The sequence below is a fragment of the Callospermophilus lateralis genome, chromosome X (genome assembly GCF_048772815.1).
Source record: "Callospermophilus lateralis isolate mCalLat2 chromosome X, mCalLat2.hap1, whole genome shotgun sequence".
Taxonomy (NCBI): domain Eukaryota; kingdom Metazoa; phylum Chordata; class Mammalia; order Rodentia; family Sciuridae; genus Callospermophilus; species Callospermophilus lateralis.
Genome location: NC_135325.1, coordinates 67,389,862 through 67,408,264, shown reverse-complemented (window position 1 = coordinate 67,408,264; position 18,403 = coordinate 67,389,862). Strand labels below are relative to the sequence as shown.

Genomic DNA, 18,403 nt, shown 5'->3' with positions numbered 1-18,403 from the left:
CACATGGATAAAATAAATATTAGTTGGGTCCTACGTATGCCAGACACTCCCAGCCAAAAGTGACTCCTAATTTGCAAACCCCAAGGCCAAACAGATTCCTCCCATCTGGTCCAAGACCACTGTCTCCAAGTGGCCCAAGAAACTTGGTTCCCATCCCAACAGGAGCAACTAGCGTAACACCTAATCCCTAGCCAGCACCTAGAATTTTTTCCTTGAGACTTGGAAGTTCACCATTAAGGGAGAAACAATGCAGCTGTTGGAGGAGCTGTCAGGCTGTGGAAGCACACCAATTGATCCTGAGGACACAATACGAGTTCTGCCTCTTGTTGGGCTCAGAAATCCTGGGAAATGTTCCCTATGTTTGTGAGCTTAACATTCATGATCCAAAAGGGACTGTGTATATAATTCTCATGGGATGTCTGTGAGGAGGTCAAGGAAAGGCAATGAGTCTGCCCAACACTGAGAAAATGTTGGTTGGCACTGGGCAAGTGCTATTTTCCTTCTTGCACCAGTTTTCCCTACCACAGCAGGATGAAGTTCCTGTGTTCCTGGGAGTGGGGGTGGGGGTGATGGGGGAGGGCTAGGGGGTATTGGCAGGGAGGAGGAAGTATGGGAACAATTCAAGCAGAATTCCAAAATGACACAGGACGTAGCATAAGATTATACATGATGTTATAAAGGAGACTCACTAGTGCTTTCTCTGTTGGAGGCTCTGGTATTATGAGGTGGAGCCTGAGGAGGATCTGGTCAGAGAGGCTGTACCTCATTTCTCATACTCTCATATGGCAGGGCCATGAGCCAGGGACTGGGCTGAGATATGGGGGTTCAGTAATTGAATGTGAACATATGTGTGTTTGTCTTCAATATCTCTGACTGTCAGGGGCCCATGGTGGCTTTTTATCCCATGCTCTCTGTCCACTGTGATTCACAGCACAGAGCCTTGCCTGAGATTGTAGCTGTAAGCATGTTCAAGCTCACTTTTATACATTCCCCTCGGTGCTGTTATTGATGAAGTCAATCAAAGTGACTCAGACACTGCCTGAATTCTATATCTGGACGACGTTCCCCATTAACCTTCAGTTTAATATGTAATGTTTACTTTTTCATTATGAACTTTCATGAAAATGAGCTGGACCCCTGGCATTCTCCAAATGCCACCCGTCAGGTTGCTTTTTGTCATTATTTCGAGTATCATCATGGACTTGTGGTTCTTTATCATATTAATGGTCTCCAAACCCCTATTGCAGGATTTGAGCAGAAGAATGCCATGATTTGAGATGTGCTTAAAAAAAAAAAAACTCACTCTGTCTGCTGTGTAGGTAACATATGATAATTGAGCAGGCATGAAATCAGAGGTACCAGATGGAATGGAAGGCAGTCTAATTTAGGAGATAGATGGTGACCAATGGAGGGAGTGAGAAGTAACTAGATGCTAGGGGGTGTGTTTGTATGTTATATGTATATATTTTTAAAATACACACACACACACACACACACACACACACACACACTTACATACATACAAACACACAGAGGCTGGGATTGTGGCTCAGCAGTAGTGCACTTGCCTGGTATGTGTGAGACACTGGGTTCGATTCTCAGTACCACATATAAATAAATAAATAAAGGTTGATCAACAACTAAAACCAAAAAAATTTAAAAATAAAATATATATACATGTGGTATGATGTTTTCTTTGCTTTATTTTTGTGTTTTCTTTTTTTCAATATTGGGGATTGAACCCAGGGCTGCTCTACCATGGGGCAGCATTCACAGCCCTTTTTTAAATTTTGAGACAGGATCTCCCTAAGATACTGAGGTTGCTCTGGAATTTGTAGTCCTCCTGCCTCATCCTCCCAAGTCACTGGGATTATAGGCATCCAGCAACATACCTGACTCTGGGTTATTTTAAACATAAAGCCAAGGGAATTTCTTGATCTGTTTGCTGTCCAGTGGGAGAGAAAAAGAATATTCCATGATACATGCAAATTTCTGCAGCTGGGCAAGTGGAACATCTGTGTCAAATGGTCTACTAACATGGAATTTCACCTCCAGTGCCTTACCCCCAACAGGGAGAGTCTGAAAAGTTGAACAGGACTGTGGTGAGAGTAGGTCACTCAGTGGATTTCACTGTGTGAAAGCAATGATCGCCCCTCCCTCCTGCCCCTAGGAGGTGTTCACCGAGGCCTGGCCCTCATCAGGATGTCGCAGAGTGCTAGGAATGGACCAGTTTCTATCCATAACTGTGTCCTGAGGCAATGGGAATCATTAAATCATGAAATGTATAACTCACACACCTAGGGAATCTTCATGGTTAGAGCCTAAGAGGAAGTTGTTTTCTGACGTTCTGGCTACCTTAATCCCCATCTCCACCAAAACACTAATATTGCCTTCTGCTGGTACATGTTTTCAGTCAACTCTGGCATCAGTAAAATAAGCCCAGTGAGTCTACCTGTGGGAGAGGGAATTGAGAGTATCTTATTTCTTTTCGGTTTTTTTTATGTTTATATATATATATATATATATATATATATATATATATATATATATATATATATATATATATATTATTGGTTGTTCAAAACATTACAAAGCTCATGACATATCATCTTTCATACATTTGACTCAAGTGGGTTATGAACTCCCATTTTTACCCCAAATACAAATTGCACAATCACATCGGTTACACATTCACATTTTTACATAATGGCCTATTAGTGACTGTTGCATTCTGCTGCCTTTCCTATCCCCTAGTATCCCCCCTCCCCTCCCCTCCCATCTTCCCTCTCTACCTCATCTGCTATTGTTCAATTCTCTCCCTTGTTTCCGCCCCCCCTTTCCCCTCACAACCTCTTATATGTAATTTTGTGTACCATTGAGGGAGGCATCAACAAGTACATGAAAAAATGCTCACCATCTCTAGCAGTCAGAGAAATGCAAATCAAAACCACCCTAAGATACCATCTCACTCCAGTAAGATTGGCAGCCATTAGGAAGTCAAACAACAATAAGTGCTGGCCGAGGATGTGGGGAAAAGGGTACTCTTGTACATTGCTGGTGGGACTGCAAATTGGTGAGGCCAATTTGGAAAGCAGTATGGAGATTCCTGGGAAAGCTGGGAATGGATCCACCATTTGACCCAGCTATCGCCCTTCTCGAACTATTCCCTGAGGATCTTAAAAGAGCGTACTATAGGGATACTGCCACATCAATGATCATAGCAGCAGAATTGACAATAGCTAGACTGTGGAACCAACCTAGATGCCCTTCAATAGATGAACGGATTAAAAAAAAATATGTGGCATTTATACACAATGGAGTATTACGCAGCACTAAAAATGACAAAATCATGGAATTTGCAGGGAAATGGATGGCATTAGAGCAGATTATGCTAAGCGAAGCTAGCCAATCCTTAAAAAACAAATGCCAAATGTCTTCTTTGATATAAAGAGAGCAACTAAGAACAGAACAGGGAGGAAGAGCATGAGGAAAAGATTAACATTAAACAGAGACGAGTGGGGGGAGAGAAAGGGAGAGAGAAGGGAAATCGTATGGAAATGGTAGGAGACCCTCAATGTTACACAAAATGACATATAAGAGTATCTTATTTCTGTAGATGTCATCCCTGCCCCCAAACAAAGAAGAAAAGAACGTTTCAAGTCTTGCCACCTGATGAATTCATTATCTGGGTGGGGAATGTGGGTATTGAAAAGTAACAACAATTCCTAGGAGAAAATCCAGGGTCAGATACAATCCAAATGATATGAGTGTATACACACACACACACACACACACACACACACACCTTGAGGCTCAGGCTGCATTGTCCAACACACTCAAAATCAGATCAAAGACAAGTAAGAAGAGACAGAGAGGGGTATTACATAGTGATAAAAGGGCCAATCTACCGGGAAGAGGTAATGATGCTAGGTATGTAGGTACCGAGACACAGAGCCTCAAAGTACCTGAAACAGCAAAAGCAACAACAACAAAAACAACACTGATGGACTTGAATGGAGAAATAGCTACATCTACAGCGAGAGTTGGGGCCTTCAGTACTCCATACTCTGGCATTCCTGGGCAGCAAAGCAGGTATGAGATACAAGACCTGCGTGATATGATACAGTAACAGGATCTAAGTAATCAACATCAGGAGAGTACCCTTTTGAAATATCTTCATTGATGCATTGGTGCAAATATCACCCGATGCCAGGATTCAGAATGCCATATTTGGACATGCACATAATTTGATCTGTCTCATTCCCCAGTACCTTCCTTTTCCCTTTCCTCCTCCCTCCCTCTGATCTGCTCGCTCTGCTCTACTGATCTCCTTTCTGCCATGATTACAATTTTAATTGGCAAATTGGGATCTTTTTCAAGTGCCTGAACCATCTGCACAGATAGAGCATCTTCTCTGCCACCAAACACACCTCAACAAATCTACATCAACTGAAGTCATACAGAGGACATTCCCTGCCCATTTGGAATCAAACTGGGAATCAATAACAGAGGGAGAACAGGAAAGTCCCCACACATTTGGGAATTGTATTTGAAGCCGCTCATTCCAGTTTGTCATTCAGACCCTTGTTACAGAAGCATAGAGTTTAGGAAGAGTCCTGTCCTGGGCTGAAAGCATTGCAGGCTGTGCAGAAGGAAAGCTTGCTCTGAATATTTCAAGCAGAGTATTGTTGAGGGCGAGGGTGGATTCCTCCCAACTCTCATTAAAGCTTTTATTACACCAGCAAAGGAAGCTCACTCAGCTAGCTGATTGTTCACAGTTAGTTCTGGGGGCTGATTGGATCTGGGCATGTGACAGAAGTTGCCTCCCAGCCATTGGTGGCAATCAGAGAAGCCTCAGAGAAGGCAGGGGTAGGACTGCTGCCTGATGTGTGTGAAGCCTAACCCAAGGGCAGATGTGCCCCTGATCCTTTTCAGTCCTGCTCCATGTAGTAAAAGGTCCAACAGAGTTGCTTCCTCTTCCACAGTGTCTCCTCTAATTGCATCACCTGTGAGATAAAGCGCTCTTATCTGGACAGACAGAGGAGTTTGCTTTGGGGGGTGTGTGTGATTGTTTCTTGGGGCAGGCTGACACTTTGCTTGTCCTTCCTCTGTGTTAGCCCAAGATGCGGTACATCGTAAGTGGACCATTGATGTGTCTTTATACCTGTGTTTTTGTTCCCAGTTTCAGAATACAGGGACAAATGCAGTGCCCTTCAAGGAAGGAAGAGATGTGGGAGTGTGTCCTGGAGCAACTCTGGCAGGAGGAAGCTTCATTATGAGCATACTGGGTATGAGCTTCCACCTTCATCCCTCCAGGAGGATAATGGGAACATGGGGATGAGGGATGTCCATGGTGAATCCCAAGTCAGGTAGTAAGTGACCAGGCAGCCTGGGTTGTGGGCAGCAGCCCCTGGACCACTCTGTGTGGCCTTCCTTTTCTTCTCTCACTGGAAAACTGAAGAACAGTGGATGAGGCATATCCTGGTAGAGCAGTCCTCATTCTCACCCTGGCATCAGGGAGGAGGGGCGGGGGTGTAGAAGCCTTCCTAAGCATTGATGGAAACCTTCTTCTCCCCCTTCACCAGCACACCTTATTCAGCCCACCATGACCACAGGAGAGGGAAATGGCATGATGAAGAGCCTACCCATGTGACTCTGTGGAGAGAGAAAAAGACTCGAGGGAGAGAAATGGGGAAGGAGATACGAGATGGAGTGAAGAGGAGATGGTTCAAAGTGACAGTGAGTGTCTTGGAAAGGTCTGCATTAAGTAGGCTCTTCTGGAACCTGCAAGAAGGAAAATGACATTAAACAGCATCCGTTAAACGCACACCTCCACTTGCAGGAGAGCTTCTGAATGGAAAGAAAGGGGATTCTGGAAATCAGTATTGAGTGCAGAAACATGGACTCATGCTTTAGAAGTCTTTTAATGCTAGGCAAGAAAATAGCACTTGGCTGGGTCTGTCCTCCATCCTAATTCCTTGCTGTCTCCTCCGCTCTGACTCTTTCTTTTTATCCTTAGATTCCATATGGGAGAAAGTATGACAAGGCATGGCTAATGAATTCAATCCAGGGCCATTGCAGTGTCCCCTTCACCCCGGTCGATGTAAGAGAGGATGGTGAAGCCAGCTGAGTGGGCACAGGGGAGGGGGAGAGGCCTGGCTCAGCAGAGGCCATTGTCATGTGATACCATTGCTTCTGCCCTCACTGCCTGTGTAGTTCCACTACATCAGAAATCGGGCCCGGTTCTTTGTCCAGGATGCAGGCACGGCCTCTGCATTGAAGGATGTCAGCTACAAGATTTGCGATGACAATGATGTAAAGGTGTGTGCTAGGGGCTGTCCCTGTACCGTGTCTTGGAGAGGGAGGATGGACTAGGGGCTGGTTGTCATCTTTGGGATTACTGGGCCTGTTGTTGACCTTAGCTCTCCTTCCCACAGATATTGGTCTTAGTCAGCCCTTCTGCTGTACCCTACTCTGTGCAGAATAAGTTCTCAGCAGAACAAGTGGAGCAGCTAAAGGTAGTGCAGATTCAAGGCATGCTGTGTGCCCACTCCCCGGATCCTACCTGCTCTCACCTCCTGACACGATGGCTCTTGTCACCACGCCCCAACACAGCCTCAGAGCCACTTTCTCCATCTCTGCCTCTGCAGTTGACCATGAGAAAACGATATGATGTCTCCCAGCAAGCTCTCGACCTCCAGAAGCTCCGATTTGATCCAGGTATTACTGACCACGGTAATTCTAGGGCAGGTGAGGGCAGAGGGGTTTTCCTGGGACGAGGAGGTAGGGATTCAGCTTGGGGAGGGTTTTTCTTATTTGCTCTTTTAAATTATACATATGAGAGTAGAACGCATTTTAGCAGATTATACGTACATAGAGTATAACTTATTCTACTTAGGATGCCACTCTTGTGGTCATACAGGATGTGGAGTTATCTTGGTTATGTATACGAATACAAGGCTAGGGAAGTTATGTCCTATTAATTCTACTGTCTTTCCTTTTCCGCTCCCCACTCCCTTCCCTTTGTTTCCCTTGGTCTAATCCAGGGGATTTCTATTGTTCCCCTTCCAACCTCCCTTATTTGCGGTTAGCATCCAGAAATCAAAGATGACATTCGGCCTTTGTTTTTGGAGGGGGATTGGCTTACTTCACTTAGCATCATATTCTTCAGTTCCATCCATTCACGGGCAAATGCCATAATTTCATTCTGTATGGCTGAGTAATATTCCATTGTGTATATATACCATGTTTAATTCTTTATCCGTTCATCCGTTGAAGGACACCTAGGTTCCTTCCATAGCTTAGCTGTTGTGAGTTGAGCTGCTATAAACATGGATGTGGCTTTGTCGCTGTAGTATGCTATTAACAATTTTAAGAACTTCAGGTATAAATCAAGGAGTGTGATAACTGAGTCACATGGTGGTTCCATTCCAAGGTTTCTAAGGACTCTCCGTACCACTTTCCATAGTGGTTGCGCGAATCTGCGGTCCCACCAGCAATGTATGAGAGTACATTTCTCCCCACATCCTCGCTAACATTTATAGTTACTTGCATTCTTGATAATTGCCATTCTGACTGGAGGGAGATAGAATCTCGGTGCAGTTTTGATTTGCATTTCTCTAATTGCTATAGATGTTGGACGCGTTTTCATATACCTTTTGAGCATTCATATTTCTTCTTCTGTAAAGTGTTTGTTCAGTTCCTTTGCCCATTTATGCATTGGTTTATTTATTTTTCGTGTGGTAATGTTGTAGGGACAAACGAGGCAAGGCACCGAAGATAGCAGGAAACAGTTTTATTTGGCTGCAGCCAGGTTCAGAGGGCACAGCTTTTGCTGTAATCAATCAATCCCCTGAACCCTGAGTTCAGGGAGTTTCAGAGTTTTATACCCAGTGTGTAAGGGGAGGAGCTCAGAAGTTCACAGTCTGCAGAAGTTCACATAATAGCAGCTTTTTTCTTTCACTGTTCTGGGCAAGTTAACTCTTCAAGGACAACACTTGAGAAGAGGAGAGCTTCATCTCCCCTTTCTTTCCTCCCTCTGCCAGCTGTTACCATGGAGCCCAATTGTAACTTACCTTAAAAATGTAGTCATCTCTGTGAAGCCCAGCTCAAGGCCAGAGGCCTTGTTTGCACATTTCTTCAAAGTACTATACTGGATACGTTTGTGAAAACTAGTAAGGGGGTGCCCAGCACCTGGAGTGCTGGTATCTTCTCGGCCAGTGGCCAAGTAAACAGGGCGACACGAAAATAGGAAGTTTATCTACACTGGACTCTTTCTCAGAGACTCTTTTGCTGACAGTCCTAAAATCAGCCATGGTGAAGAGGGCTTTTCTGTGGAGAAAGGGGGTGCCACTTCAGTAAGTTTTCTGAGTTGTTTGTATACTGTGGAAATTAACGCCTTACCTGAGGTACTGGTGGTGAAGATTTTCTCCCCGTCTGTAGGATCTCTGTACAACACGTTCTTGATTGTTTCCTGTGCTGTGAAAAAGCTTTTCCACTCGATACTATCCCATTTGTTGATTCTTGATTTTACTCCTTGCGCTTTTGGAGTCTTCTTGAGGACTGACATGTTGAAATGTTGGAGACTTGGGCTTACTTTTTCCATTTGTAAGTGCAGGGTCTCTGGTCTAACGCCTATGTCCTCGATCCACTTAGAGTTGAGTCTTTTGCACGGTGAGAGAGAGGGGTTCAATTTCGTTCTATTACATATGGATTTCTCATTTTCTCAGCACCACTCCTTAAAGAGGCTATCCTTTCTCCAATGTAAGTTAATGGTGCCTTTGTCTAGGATGAGATAACTATATTATGTGGGTGTGTCTCTGTGTCTTCTATTCTGTTCCATTGGTCTTCATGTCTGTTTTGATGACAATACCATACTGTTTTTATTACTATAACTCCTTGGTATTATTTAATGTCTGCTACTGTGATGCCTCCTGTGTCACTTTTCATGCTAAGGATTGCTTTGGCTATTCTGGGCCTCTTGTTTTTCCAAATGAATTTCATGATTGTTTTTCTATTTCTGTGAAGAACGTCATTGAGATCTTTATAGGAATTGCATTAAAACTGGATAATGCTTTTGGCCGTTTTGATAATATTGATTCTGCCTATCCAGGAACATGGGAGATCTTCCCATTTTCTGAGGTCTAATTCAATTTCTTTCATTAGCAAATTCTGTAGTTTTCGTTATAGGGATCTTTCGCCGCTTTTATTAGGTTGATTCCCACACATTTTATTTATTTATTTTTTCTGAGGCTGTTGTAACGGGGATAGTATGCATGATTTCTCTTTCAGCCAATATCCTTGGTGTATAGAATATGATTGATTTATTGGTGTTGATTTTAAACACTGCTACTTTGCTGAATTTGTTTATGAGTTCCAGGAGCCTACCAGTAGAGTTTTGGGGGTCTTCTAAATATAGAATCATGTCGTCAACAAATTGGGATAGTTTGAGCTCTTCTTCTTCTTCTTCTTCTTCTTCTTTCTTTCTTCTTCATTCGTATGTGGGGAGGGTTTGTGCTGGCACTGATCCAGCTGGACCCCTCTTACCCTTCTGATTCCCTTGTCTTGGCTTCCCAAAGACCTGGTGGGCCGTGACATTGACATGATCCTGAATCGAAGAAACTGCATGTTTGCTACCCTGCAGATCATTGAAAGGAATTTCCCAGAGGTGAGACCTTAGGCCCAGGGCCGGTATTTAGATAGAGGGGTGGAAGGGATGGCATTTAGGGCAGATGTGCCCACCAGGTGCTAGAAAGTCCCCATCACTCTTATGCTTCCTCCCCCAAGATGCTGTCCCTGAACTTACGAAACAACAAACTGTACCGGCTGGATGGCCTGTCTGACATTGTAGAGAAAGCCCCCCATGTCAGGATCCTGAACCTCTCCAAAAATGAGGTGAGAAGAGAGAGCCAGATGAAAAAAAAAAATTGCATTGAGGGTGGCTGGTAGTGCACAGCAGGGTGCTGGCAGGAGGCAGACAAAGGCAACTGGAGTGAGGGTCCCAGAGTCTGGGTGCAGGTTCCCAGGTGTCCCTCTCTCCCTGGGTCTCCTTAACCGGTTCCCCCCCCCATCTTTCTCAGCTGAGGACCTCCAAGGAGTTGGAGAAGCTGAAAGGGATGGAGCTGGAAGAGCTGTGGCTAGAAGGGAACCCTCTGTGCAGTGACTTCCCAGACCAGTCTGCTTATGTAAGGTAGATAATGCCTGGTAACACCTGTCACCCTTCCTGGGGACCTTTGCCTCCTGGGAGCCTGAGCTCCCCCTGAAGTCCACCTCTGCAGGAGGATGCAACCTTGGCCCTCTGGAAGGATCACAGGCCACGCCCTCTCCTCTGTCTGTGTCCCTCAGCTGTGCCCACAGGTCTGCTTTCCTTCTTGCGACCTGCTCCCCTTTTTCAGCTGGACTGGGGTGTGTTTCCCGCCCCTCTGCACTGGCCTCCTCCAGCAAGCCCTCCGAAGATGGGGCTGGGCTTCCCTCCCTGTCCTATGAGTGGCCCTTCTTCTCATGTTCCAAAAAGGCCCCCCTTCCTATCCCAGGCTGACAAGGAGAGATTTCACGCCCCGTGCTGAGGGCCCGGGCCCTGGGTGGCTACCATCTCAACATCTGTTCCTCTAGGCCATTGGTGGAAACTGTTTCCTCCTTGGGGAGAAACTTGGGTTCCCTGAGTCAAGGAGCCAGAGGTGGGCCACTGCCAGCGAGCAGAGGCCTTCCCAAGACAGGAGGGGAAGGCAGAGAGCAAAGGAGGGGCAGGAGGAGGAGGAGGCGGCGGGAGCACAGGCCGCTCAGGGGCACTGCTGCTCCCTCCCCCACTCCACATCCCACATCCAACCTGGTCCCTCAGAGCAGCCCTGGGTAGCCCAAGTCAAGATGCTTCCTTGGGCAAGACACTGGTTCAGACAGGCACAGGTACTCAGGGACCACCATGAGGGAACCTGGTGCTCATTAGAGGGGACCACAGACCCTCTGTCACATGCTGAGCTGGTGCCTGATTCCTCACTACTGGTGCTGGGAATGACACCTCCCCTGGGGGCAGCTCCTTTTCCCATACCTGGCCCCCTCTGGGCCCACAGAGGAGACAGAGGCTGAACCTGCATCCTGTGGGCCCCAGCCCAGCAGGTACATGTTTGCATTCCTGCCTGGGGCCGCAGGGTCAGCCAGGGGCAGGTGAAGGAATGGGCTGCAGTAGGGCAGCTGGTTTCTTCTCACTTCCACCTTGACCTCCAGCACCAGGGGGCAGCATCTTCCCCTTCCCTTTGCTTTGCTTCCTCTTTCCCCATCTCTCCCTCCCCTACCTTCACTCCCTTTCTGTGGCCATACCCCTGCCTTCCCCTGCCTGCCTCACTCACCAAACCCCCACCCCACCCAGCATCCTATCCTGGGAGGCGAGAGTATGATCTGGTCTTGGTGTGGCCAGGCCATGCCCCACGGAAGGCTGGACACCCGGCACAGTAGCAGAGCCCTGGTCTCCCACCCCATTCCCTGCTCCCTTCAGAGCCTTCCATGGGGGGACCTGGAAGAAGGTAAGGGAGGCAGGGTGGGCCCTGGAGGAGGGGGTCAGGCCAGTGTAGATGGGAGGTACCTAGGGGGAAGGAGAGGGAGGAGAGCAAGAGGGAGAGAGTGTGCACAACCCTCCACTGTCACCTCACTTCATTAGATTTTTCATTTGCACAGTGCTGTCCAGGATTGTTTCCCCAATTTGTTACGCCTGGTAAGTACGCACTTCCGGTCTTGTCTCCTTACTCACATACCTGACCTCCCCGCTGGCCCCAGGCCTTGTGGGCCTTGCCTAGATTACATGTGCACCAGACCCTCATCTTTCTTAAAGGGCATGGATTCTCCATGGCATGGACATTTTCCCTAGGGAGAACACACGTGCACACACCCATACACACCCACTCACAGGGTGCGTATACTGGTAGAGATTTCCAAGAGCTCATGATGCAGACACCAAGTGTGATCTCACCCATGGATTTTCCAGGGCCTATTTATTTTATACGTGGCCTCTGGCCCCTTGGGCCTGTTCAACTCCTTGCTCTTGCAGTGCCACCACCCTGAGCTGCACTGCTGACTTCCTCTTCCCTTCTCAAGGATGGCCAGGAGTTACCCACACCAATTGTCGTCGACCTTGATGCCCCCAAGTTAATAAAACCCTGCACGGTGAGAAAGAAGCACCAAAAGAGATGGGGGTGTTGCAGGGTAGGCTTTAGCCACCACAGAGACTAAAATGACCTTTTAATTCCAGGAAGACTCTAAAGGAACTGAGACCCTAAAGAATCTAGTTCTGCAATTCCTGCAAGAGTAAGTTCCCCTGAGACCTTGAGGAAGGGGAGGCCTGGGACAGTGTGGACTACCGTAGCACAGGTCTGCACATAGGAGTTTTCTGGTCTCCTCTGGGCCCTCAGCCACAGAGTTAGCCTGTCCTCTTTGCTCCCTCACAGGTATTACTTGATCTATGACCACGGAGATCGAGAGGGTCTCCTCAGTGCTTACCACAGCAAGGCATGCTTCTCTCTGACCATTCCCTTCCATCCTAAGGACTCAGCCCAGTGAGTATCTGTGATCAGCTCTGACCCTGGTCTGGGGCACTGTGACTTCCCCCACATCCCCGCAGACACAGGCCAGCTCCTTGCCACACCGGCACTGACTGGACCACGATCCTTTGCTCCTCTTTTTCTCCTAGGAACAGCTTGTGCAAATTCGTCAAGGATAGCAAGAATATGAGGAAGCTCAGGAATTCCTGTAAGTGTGCGATGGGGAAGACTGGGCAGCGGCAGCATAAGGGGGTGTCAAAGGGTGAGTCACGGGGGTCAAGGGCAAGGGTGTGGCAGCCCCCCCCCCCATCTTTGCTTCTCCTGTCCTCTACAGACCAGTGGAAGCAACAGAAGCACACAAAACGCGACATCTTGGATACCCTCTGCGTACTGCCCAAGACTCGGCATGACCTCAGCTCCTTTGTGGTGGACATGTGGTTCCAGACGGTGAGCACCTGCTTCCTCCCTGGGGTGGGACCAGAAAGCTGGAGGTGGGGAGGAGGTTAAGCAGATCCTGAGTTCCTGCATTGCCCCCTTTCAGGAAACAATGCTCTGCTTCTCTGTGAATGGTTTGTTCAAGGAAGGTGAGTGTCTATACAACCCCCTCAGATCGCCTGCTGCTCCCTCCCCTGGGTAGGCACCCTCTCAGAACTCCCCCAGCTTCCCTGATTCTGGGCCTTTCCTTCCTGTTCTTCCCTGGGGGCTCTTCCCTCGGTGCTCCCACTCTGCCCACAAAGCATCCTGGTCTGAACGTGGTCCGTGCCTGTCTGCCCCACAGCTCCGGTGTGTGTTAGGGACATAGGCTGTGGGGTTCCATGGCTCTCCTCCCAGGTCCTTACTCTGTGGCCTTGGACCAACTACTTGACCTCTCTTTTTTGCCATTTTTAAAATGGGGCTAGTAGAACCCATCTCTTGGGCAGATGTGAGATGAACATCAAGTGAACTTTTGAAGTGGTTTTCACAGGGCCCAACATGTGGTAGGGGCCCTATCGCTGGGAGTGGATTGTTCCAGTTGTCTTCCCCATTCCTGGCATGCCCTCCTGACTCCAAGTGAACAATTGTCTGGGTCTGGCCTCCTCCAGTGGAAGAGCCCGACTGGGGGATGCTGTTTGATCATGTGTAAAGCATGTGCAACTCCAAGGGAGTGTTGTTTGTTGTCCTTGAAGTGGAAGGAAAGTCTCAGGGATGTGTTCATGCCTTTACCCGGACCTTCGTTGCTACTCCTGGCAGCAATTCCAGGTGAGTGCTATGGGGTGGGTGAGAGCACCATTCTCAGCCTGGGACCAGTGGTATAGGAATGTGGTGGCAGAGTCGTCAGGATATTCTCCACATAGTGGAAGACCAACAGGTAGATCCAATGAGCAGCCCAGCCTAGTGGTTAAGACTAAGGGCTTTTAACTGGGAATGACAGTTCTCTTCCTGATCCCAACACTCACTATGTCCTTGGTCCAAGTTACTTGACCTTTCGGTAAGTCTGTCTTCCTCTGAAAATGGGGACAAGAGTACCCAGGCTCTGGGGCTGCTGTGTAGGAGAAAATGCATTGGGGTTAAATCTACAAGTCCACTGGGCGTGGCGGCACATGCCTGTAATCCCAGCAGCTTGGGAGGCTGAGGCAAGAAGATCACGAGTTCAAAGCCAACCTCAGCAAAAGCGAGGTGCTAAGTAACTCAGTGAGACCCTGTGTCTAACAAAAACAATACAAAATAGGGCTGGGGATGTGGCTCAGTGGTTGAGTACCCCTGAGTTCAATTCCCAGTACCACCCCCCCACCCCGCAAAAAAATCTACAAAACCAGTGAAGCTGGTACAGAATCTCTCCAAAGGTGGGCACTATGGGTAGGAGCCTAGGAATCTGGGAGGCAGCTATAGTAGGGATATTGGAGGAATCCAGATGCTGCGTGGCAGTGGTTAAGGAGGTAGGCAGTGTGGGGTTATCTGCCTGGCCAGTTGTTTCAGGGAGTGTTTGTTATTTTTTTCTCTCTCCAGCCTGTGCATCGTAAACGACCAGCTGCTTGTGAGGGATGCCAGCCCTGGTGAGATCCAAAGTGCCTTCTCCATCCCCATGCCCACACACTGCTCCAGCTTCATGTCCACCCTCTCCCAAGAGCAGCAAGAAACTGTGCAGGCTTTCTCCATCCAGTCTGGGATGAAACTTGAGTGGTCTCAGAAGTGAGTGTTGGGTATAAATGTGAGTGGGGCAGGGGAGTGAATAATGGAAACTCCCAGGATATTTTGGGGAAAAACCTGTGGGTATTTGTTGCACAGTAAAAGTGGGCCCATGAAAAAGGTAGCACACTTTTTTTACTGATGTATGTAAAGTATATCAAAAATAGTATAATGCTCAAATGTCATCACCTTCCATATGAAGAGTCCAAAAGAACCCATCATGACAAGCCACTAGAACAAATATACAAGTTCAGCAAGTATTCAACATCAATGCACAAATTTTATGGGTATTTCTATGTACTTGCAGTAAACAATCCAAAATGAAATTAAGAAAACAAGCCCATTTACAATAGCATCAAAAAGGGTAAAACAAGGCTGGGGCTGTAGCTCAGTGGTAGAGTGCTTGCCTAGCACGGGTGAGACACTGGGTTCAACCCTTGGCACCACATACAAGAAAGAAAGAAAGAGAGAGAGAGAGAGAGAGAGAGAGAGAGAGAGAGAGAGAGAAATTGTGATCATATACAACTAACTAAAAAATATTTTTAAAAGGGGTAAAACACTTAGGAGCAAATGTAATCAAAGAAAGTAAAATCACATGTGCTGAAATCTTTGGCAAGGCATGGCTGAAGACAAAAGTAAAGAAGATGTAAGTAAGGGGAAAGACACCTCATGTTCCCACGGTGGAAGACGTAATGTCAGTAAGGTGCCAGTGCTGTCCAGAGGAATCTTCAGATTCAACACAACCCCTACCAAAATCCCCGATGGCTCCTTTGTAGGAGTTGACAAGGTGATCCTAGTGTTTATATGGAAATGCAGCAGATGCAGGATAGCCAGAATAGTTTCAAAGGAAAAGAACAATGTTAGGAGACTCACACTTACCAACTTCAAAACCTGCTACAAAGCTGTAGCAATCAAGACCTTGTGGTACCAGCATACAGACAAACATGACTCTATGGAAAAGAACTGAGAGTCTACCTAATGCACCTTTACATTTATGGTCCAATTGTCTATCATCTGGGCTGTTGGAAAAAGTGCCATGGGGGTATAAAATCAAAAAGTCTTGAACAAGGGGCACCAGGATGACTGGATGTCCACTTGCAAAGCCATGAATTTTGACCCACACACCCAAGTCACACTGTAAGCAAACAGTGGCTGAAAGTGATGAAGGACTTAAAGAGCCACAGATATACAACCCAAAGAAGAAAACATGGGTATAAATCATCATGACCTTGAATTAGGAAACTATTTCTTAGGTACACAGCAGAAGCTCAAGGAACCAAAGAAGACTAGGTAAATTGGACTTCCTAGAGTTCATAGAATCTAAAAGCTTTTGTACATCATTGGATTCTTTCAAGAAAGTGCAAAGACAACTGACAGAATGAGAATGAGAGACAGTTTTGCAGTCCACACATCTGGCAACACATGAACGTTTCTTAAAACTCCACCATAAAAAGACAAACATCCCAGGGAAAATGGGGAGAGGACTTTACGAGGCATTTCTCCAAAGAAGATGCACACATGGCCACAGAGCCCTTGAAGAATCTCTCATCATCATTAGTCAGTAGGGAAATGCCAAGCAAAGCCATAATGAGTTGGCTCTTCACATCCACTAGGATGGCTTTAATTAATAAAATGAAAGTGAACAAGTGTGGCTGAAGATGTGGGGAAATTGGAAATCTCCCATTATACTGGTGGGAATATAAAATGGAACAGTCTCTGGGGGAAACATTTTGGCAGTTCCTCAGATAGTTAAACACGGAGTTACTGTATAGCCTGGTAATCCCACTCCTAAGTATATATACCATGAGCAATAAAAACGTGAACTCAAAAAAATTTTACTCAAATGTTTGTAGCAGAATTGTTTGTATTGGCCAGAAAGTAGAAACAGCTCAGATGCCTTCTTGCTGATGAACGCATAGGTAAATGAGGTACATTCATCTAGCGGAATATCATTCAATCGTTAAGAAGGACATAATGCTGATACATGCTATGTCAAAGATGAATCCTGACAACATCATGCTATGTGAAGAAAACAGTCACAAAAGGCCACATATTGTATAGTTCCGCTTATATGAAATGTCCAGGATAGGCAAAGCCATAGAGACAAAAAGCAGAATAGTGGTCGCCAGGGAAAATGGGGAGTGATATAAAGCTCTTGGAATCGGGTAGGTGGCATGGCTGCACAATCTTATGACTGTGCTACATGACCACTGAAATTGTGTACCTTAAAAAAGTAAGTGCTGCAGTGTATATCTGATATCTCAATTCAGACACAATTGGCCAGTCTTCCTCTTTGAATTTCAATTTGTTATTTTCTTGAGCATCTTTTCTTTATCAGTATGATCGAGCTCCTTTATGCTTTTGAACACCCCTATTTTTCTGCTTTGAATTTGGGTGAGCATGAATGTTCATGACAGACATTTTCATTTTCACAACATCTTTCTTCATCATTACAGTGGTCCTCATTCTGGCACGTGCATCCCAGAAAAAGAGCAGCGTAGGTTAAGAGGTGGCATTTTGTGGCCAGCGTTTCTGTCCTGTAGTAGTAATGGAGACCACCTGTTCTTGTCCCACTGCAGGTGCCTGGAGGACAACCAATGGAACTACATCAGAGCTGGTCAGGTCTTCACTATGCTCCAGGTGAGGCCTGGGGATCAAGTGGGTGAAAGATGATGTCTCTAGGCCATTGGGAAGGTAGAGACCATGTGGCCTAGGAATGGAACATGGGGCACCTGCCTCTTCTGACATCCTGACCCCTTCCCTCCAGAACCAGGGAAAGATACCAGGGGAGGCCTTCAAACAGATGTCCTGAAAGGAGCCCTTGGATGCCATCTTCCTCTTCATGTACATCGTAGTTTTCTGTCACCAACTTAAGTCCACGCTCATCGCTGGGGTTGCAGGTCTGGCTGACTAAGAGGTCAGAGTTAACTTGTAGGCCAGGTAACATAACCTCCCAAATGGCTAGTTGTTATGTGTGTTTTCCCCACCAAAAATGGCTGTTTATCTTTACAATAAAGCGTGATATTGCATGTTGTGTGCTGTGTGTCCTGGGTTTCTTCTCTCCTGATGCAGGCTTGAGCCAACAGGGCCAGGACTGAAAGGCCCTGTGCACCTCCGCTCCCATCCCGTAGACCCTGGCTGTTCTTAAGCAGATCCATCAGGCTTGCTCCAAGACAGTTTGTGACTAAATCCTCATGAGAAAAGACACATGCTACTTCTAGTGATTGGCATTTGGAGATTGTGAGACTGTGAGATGCTCTCCCCGGAGGCCTGCAGAAGCAGCCATGTGACCTGACACAATGGGGGCTTCTCAAGGGATGCTTTCTGGTATTGGGGGCTGTGGAAACAAGGAGTGATTGAGGCATGGAACAAAGCAAAATAGGGAGGTACTTGAAGGCTGACGTATTTTACTTCTCTTTCCTAATATTTTTAGATTTTCATACACCATACCAGGTTCAGCTTTGTTTTTTTTTTGTTTGTTTTTTGTTTTTGCACAGCTGAATAGGAATCGGGCCTCTCTGCATCTCTGCCCTAGCTTCTGTTTGTCTACCCCACATGCCTATCCCACCCTCTCCTCTTAGGCTAGCTCTCCTAGGAATCATCTGTTAGCACCTACAGTTGGTGTGGAAGGAGTAGTCCATTCAGGATGCCCAGCACATCCTTCACAGAATTGGAAGAAGTTCCTCCATATCTATGACCTCTTTTTTCTA

General features: G+C 46.7%; 1 protein-coding gene across 1 annotated transcript; it reads left to right on the top strand.

Annotated features, from left to right (window-relative positions):
* Positions 1 to 5,277: 5,277 nt before the first annotated feature.
* On the top strand, positions 5,278 to 17,505 carry LOC143638833 (nuclear RNA export factor 2-like). Its single transcript, XM_077106759.1, has 20 exons — positions 5,278 to 5,372; positions 5,586 to 5,739; positions 6,020 to 6,103; positions 6,217 to 6,321; positions 6,438 to 6,518; positions 6,651 to 6,720; positions 9,579 to 9,667; positions 9,787 to 9,894; positions 10,080 to 10,189; positions 11,668 to 11,704; positions 12,085 to 12,153; positions 12,239 to 12,294; positions 12,435 to 12,542; positions 12,677 to 12,735; positions 12,862 to 12,974; positions 13,069 to 13,111; positions 13,694 to 13,766; positions 14,514 to 14,696; positions 17,273 to 17,333; positions 17,461 to 17,505. The coding sequence occupies exons 1-20, from the start codon at positions 5,332 to 5,334 to the stop codon at positions 17,503 to 17,505; spliced, it is 1,689 nt and encodes a 562-aa protein (XP_076962874.1). The 5' UTR covers positions 5,278 to 5,331.
* The last annotated feature ends 898 nt before the right edge of the window (positions 17,506 to 18,403 follow it).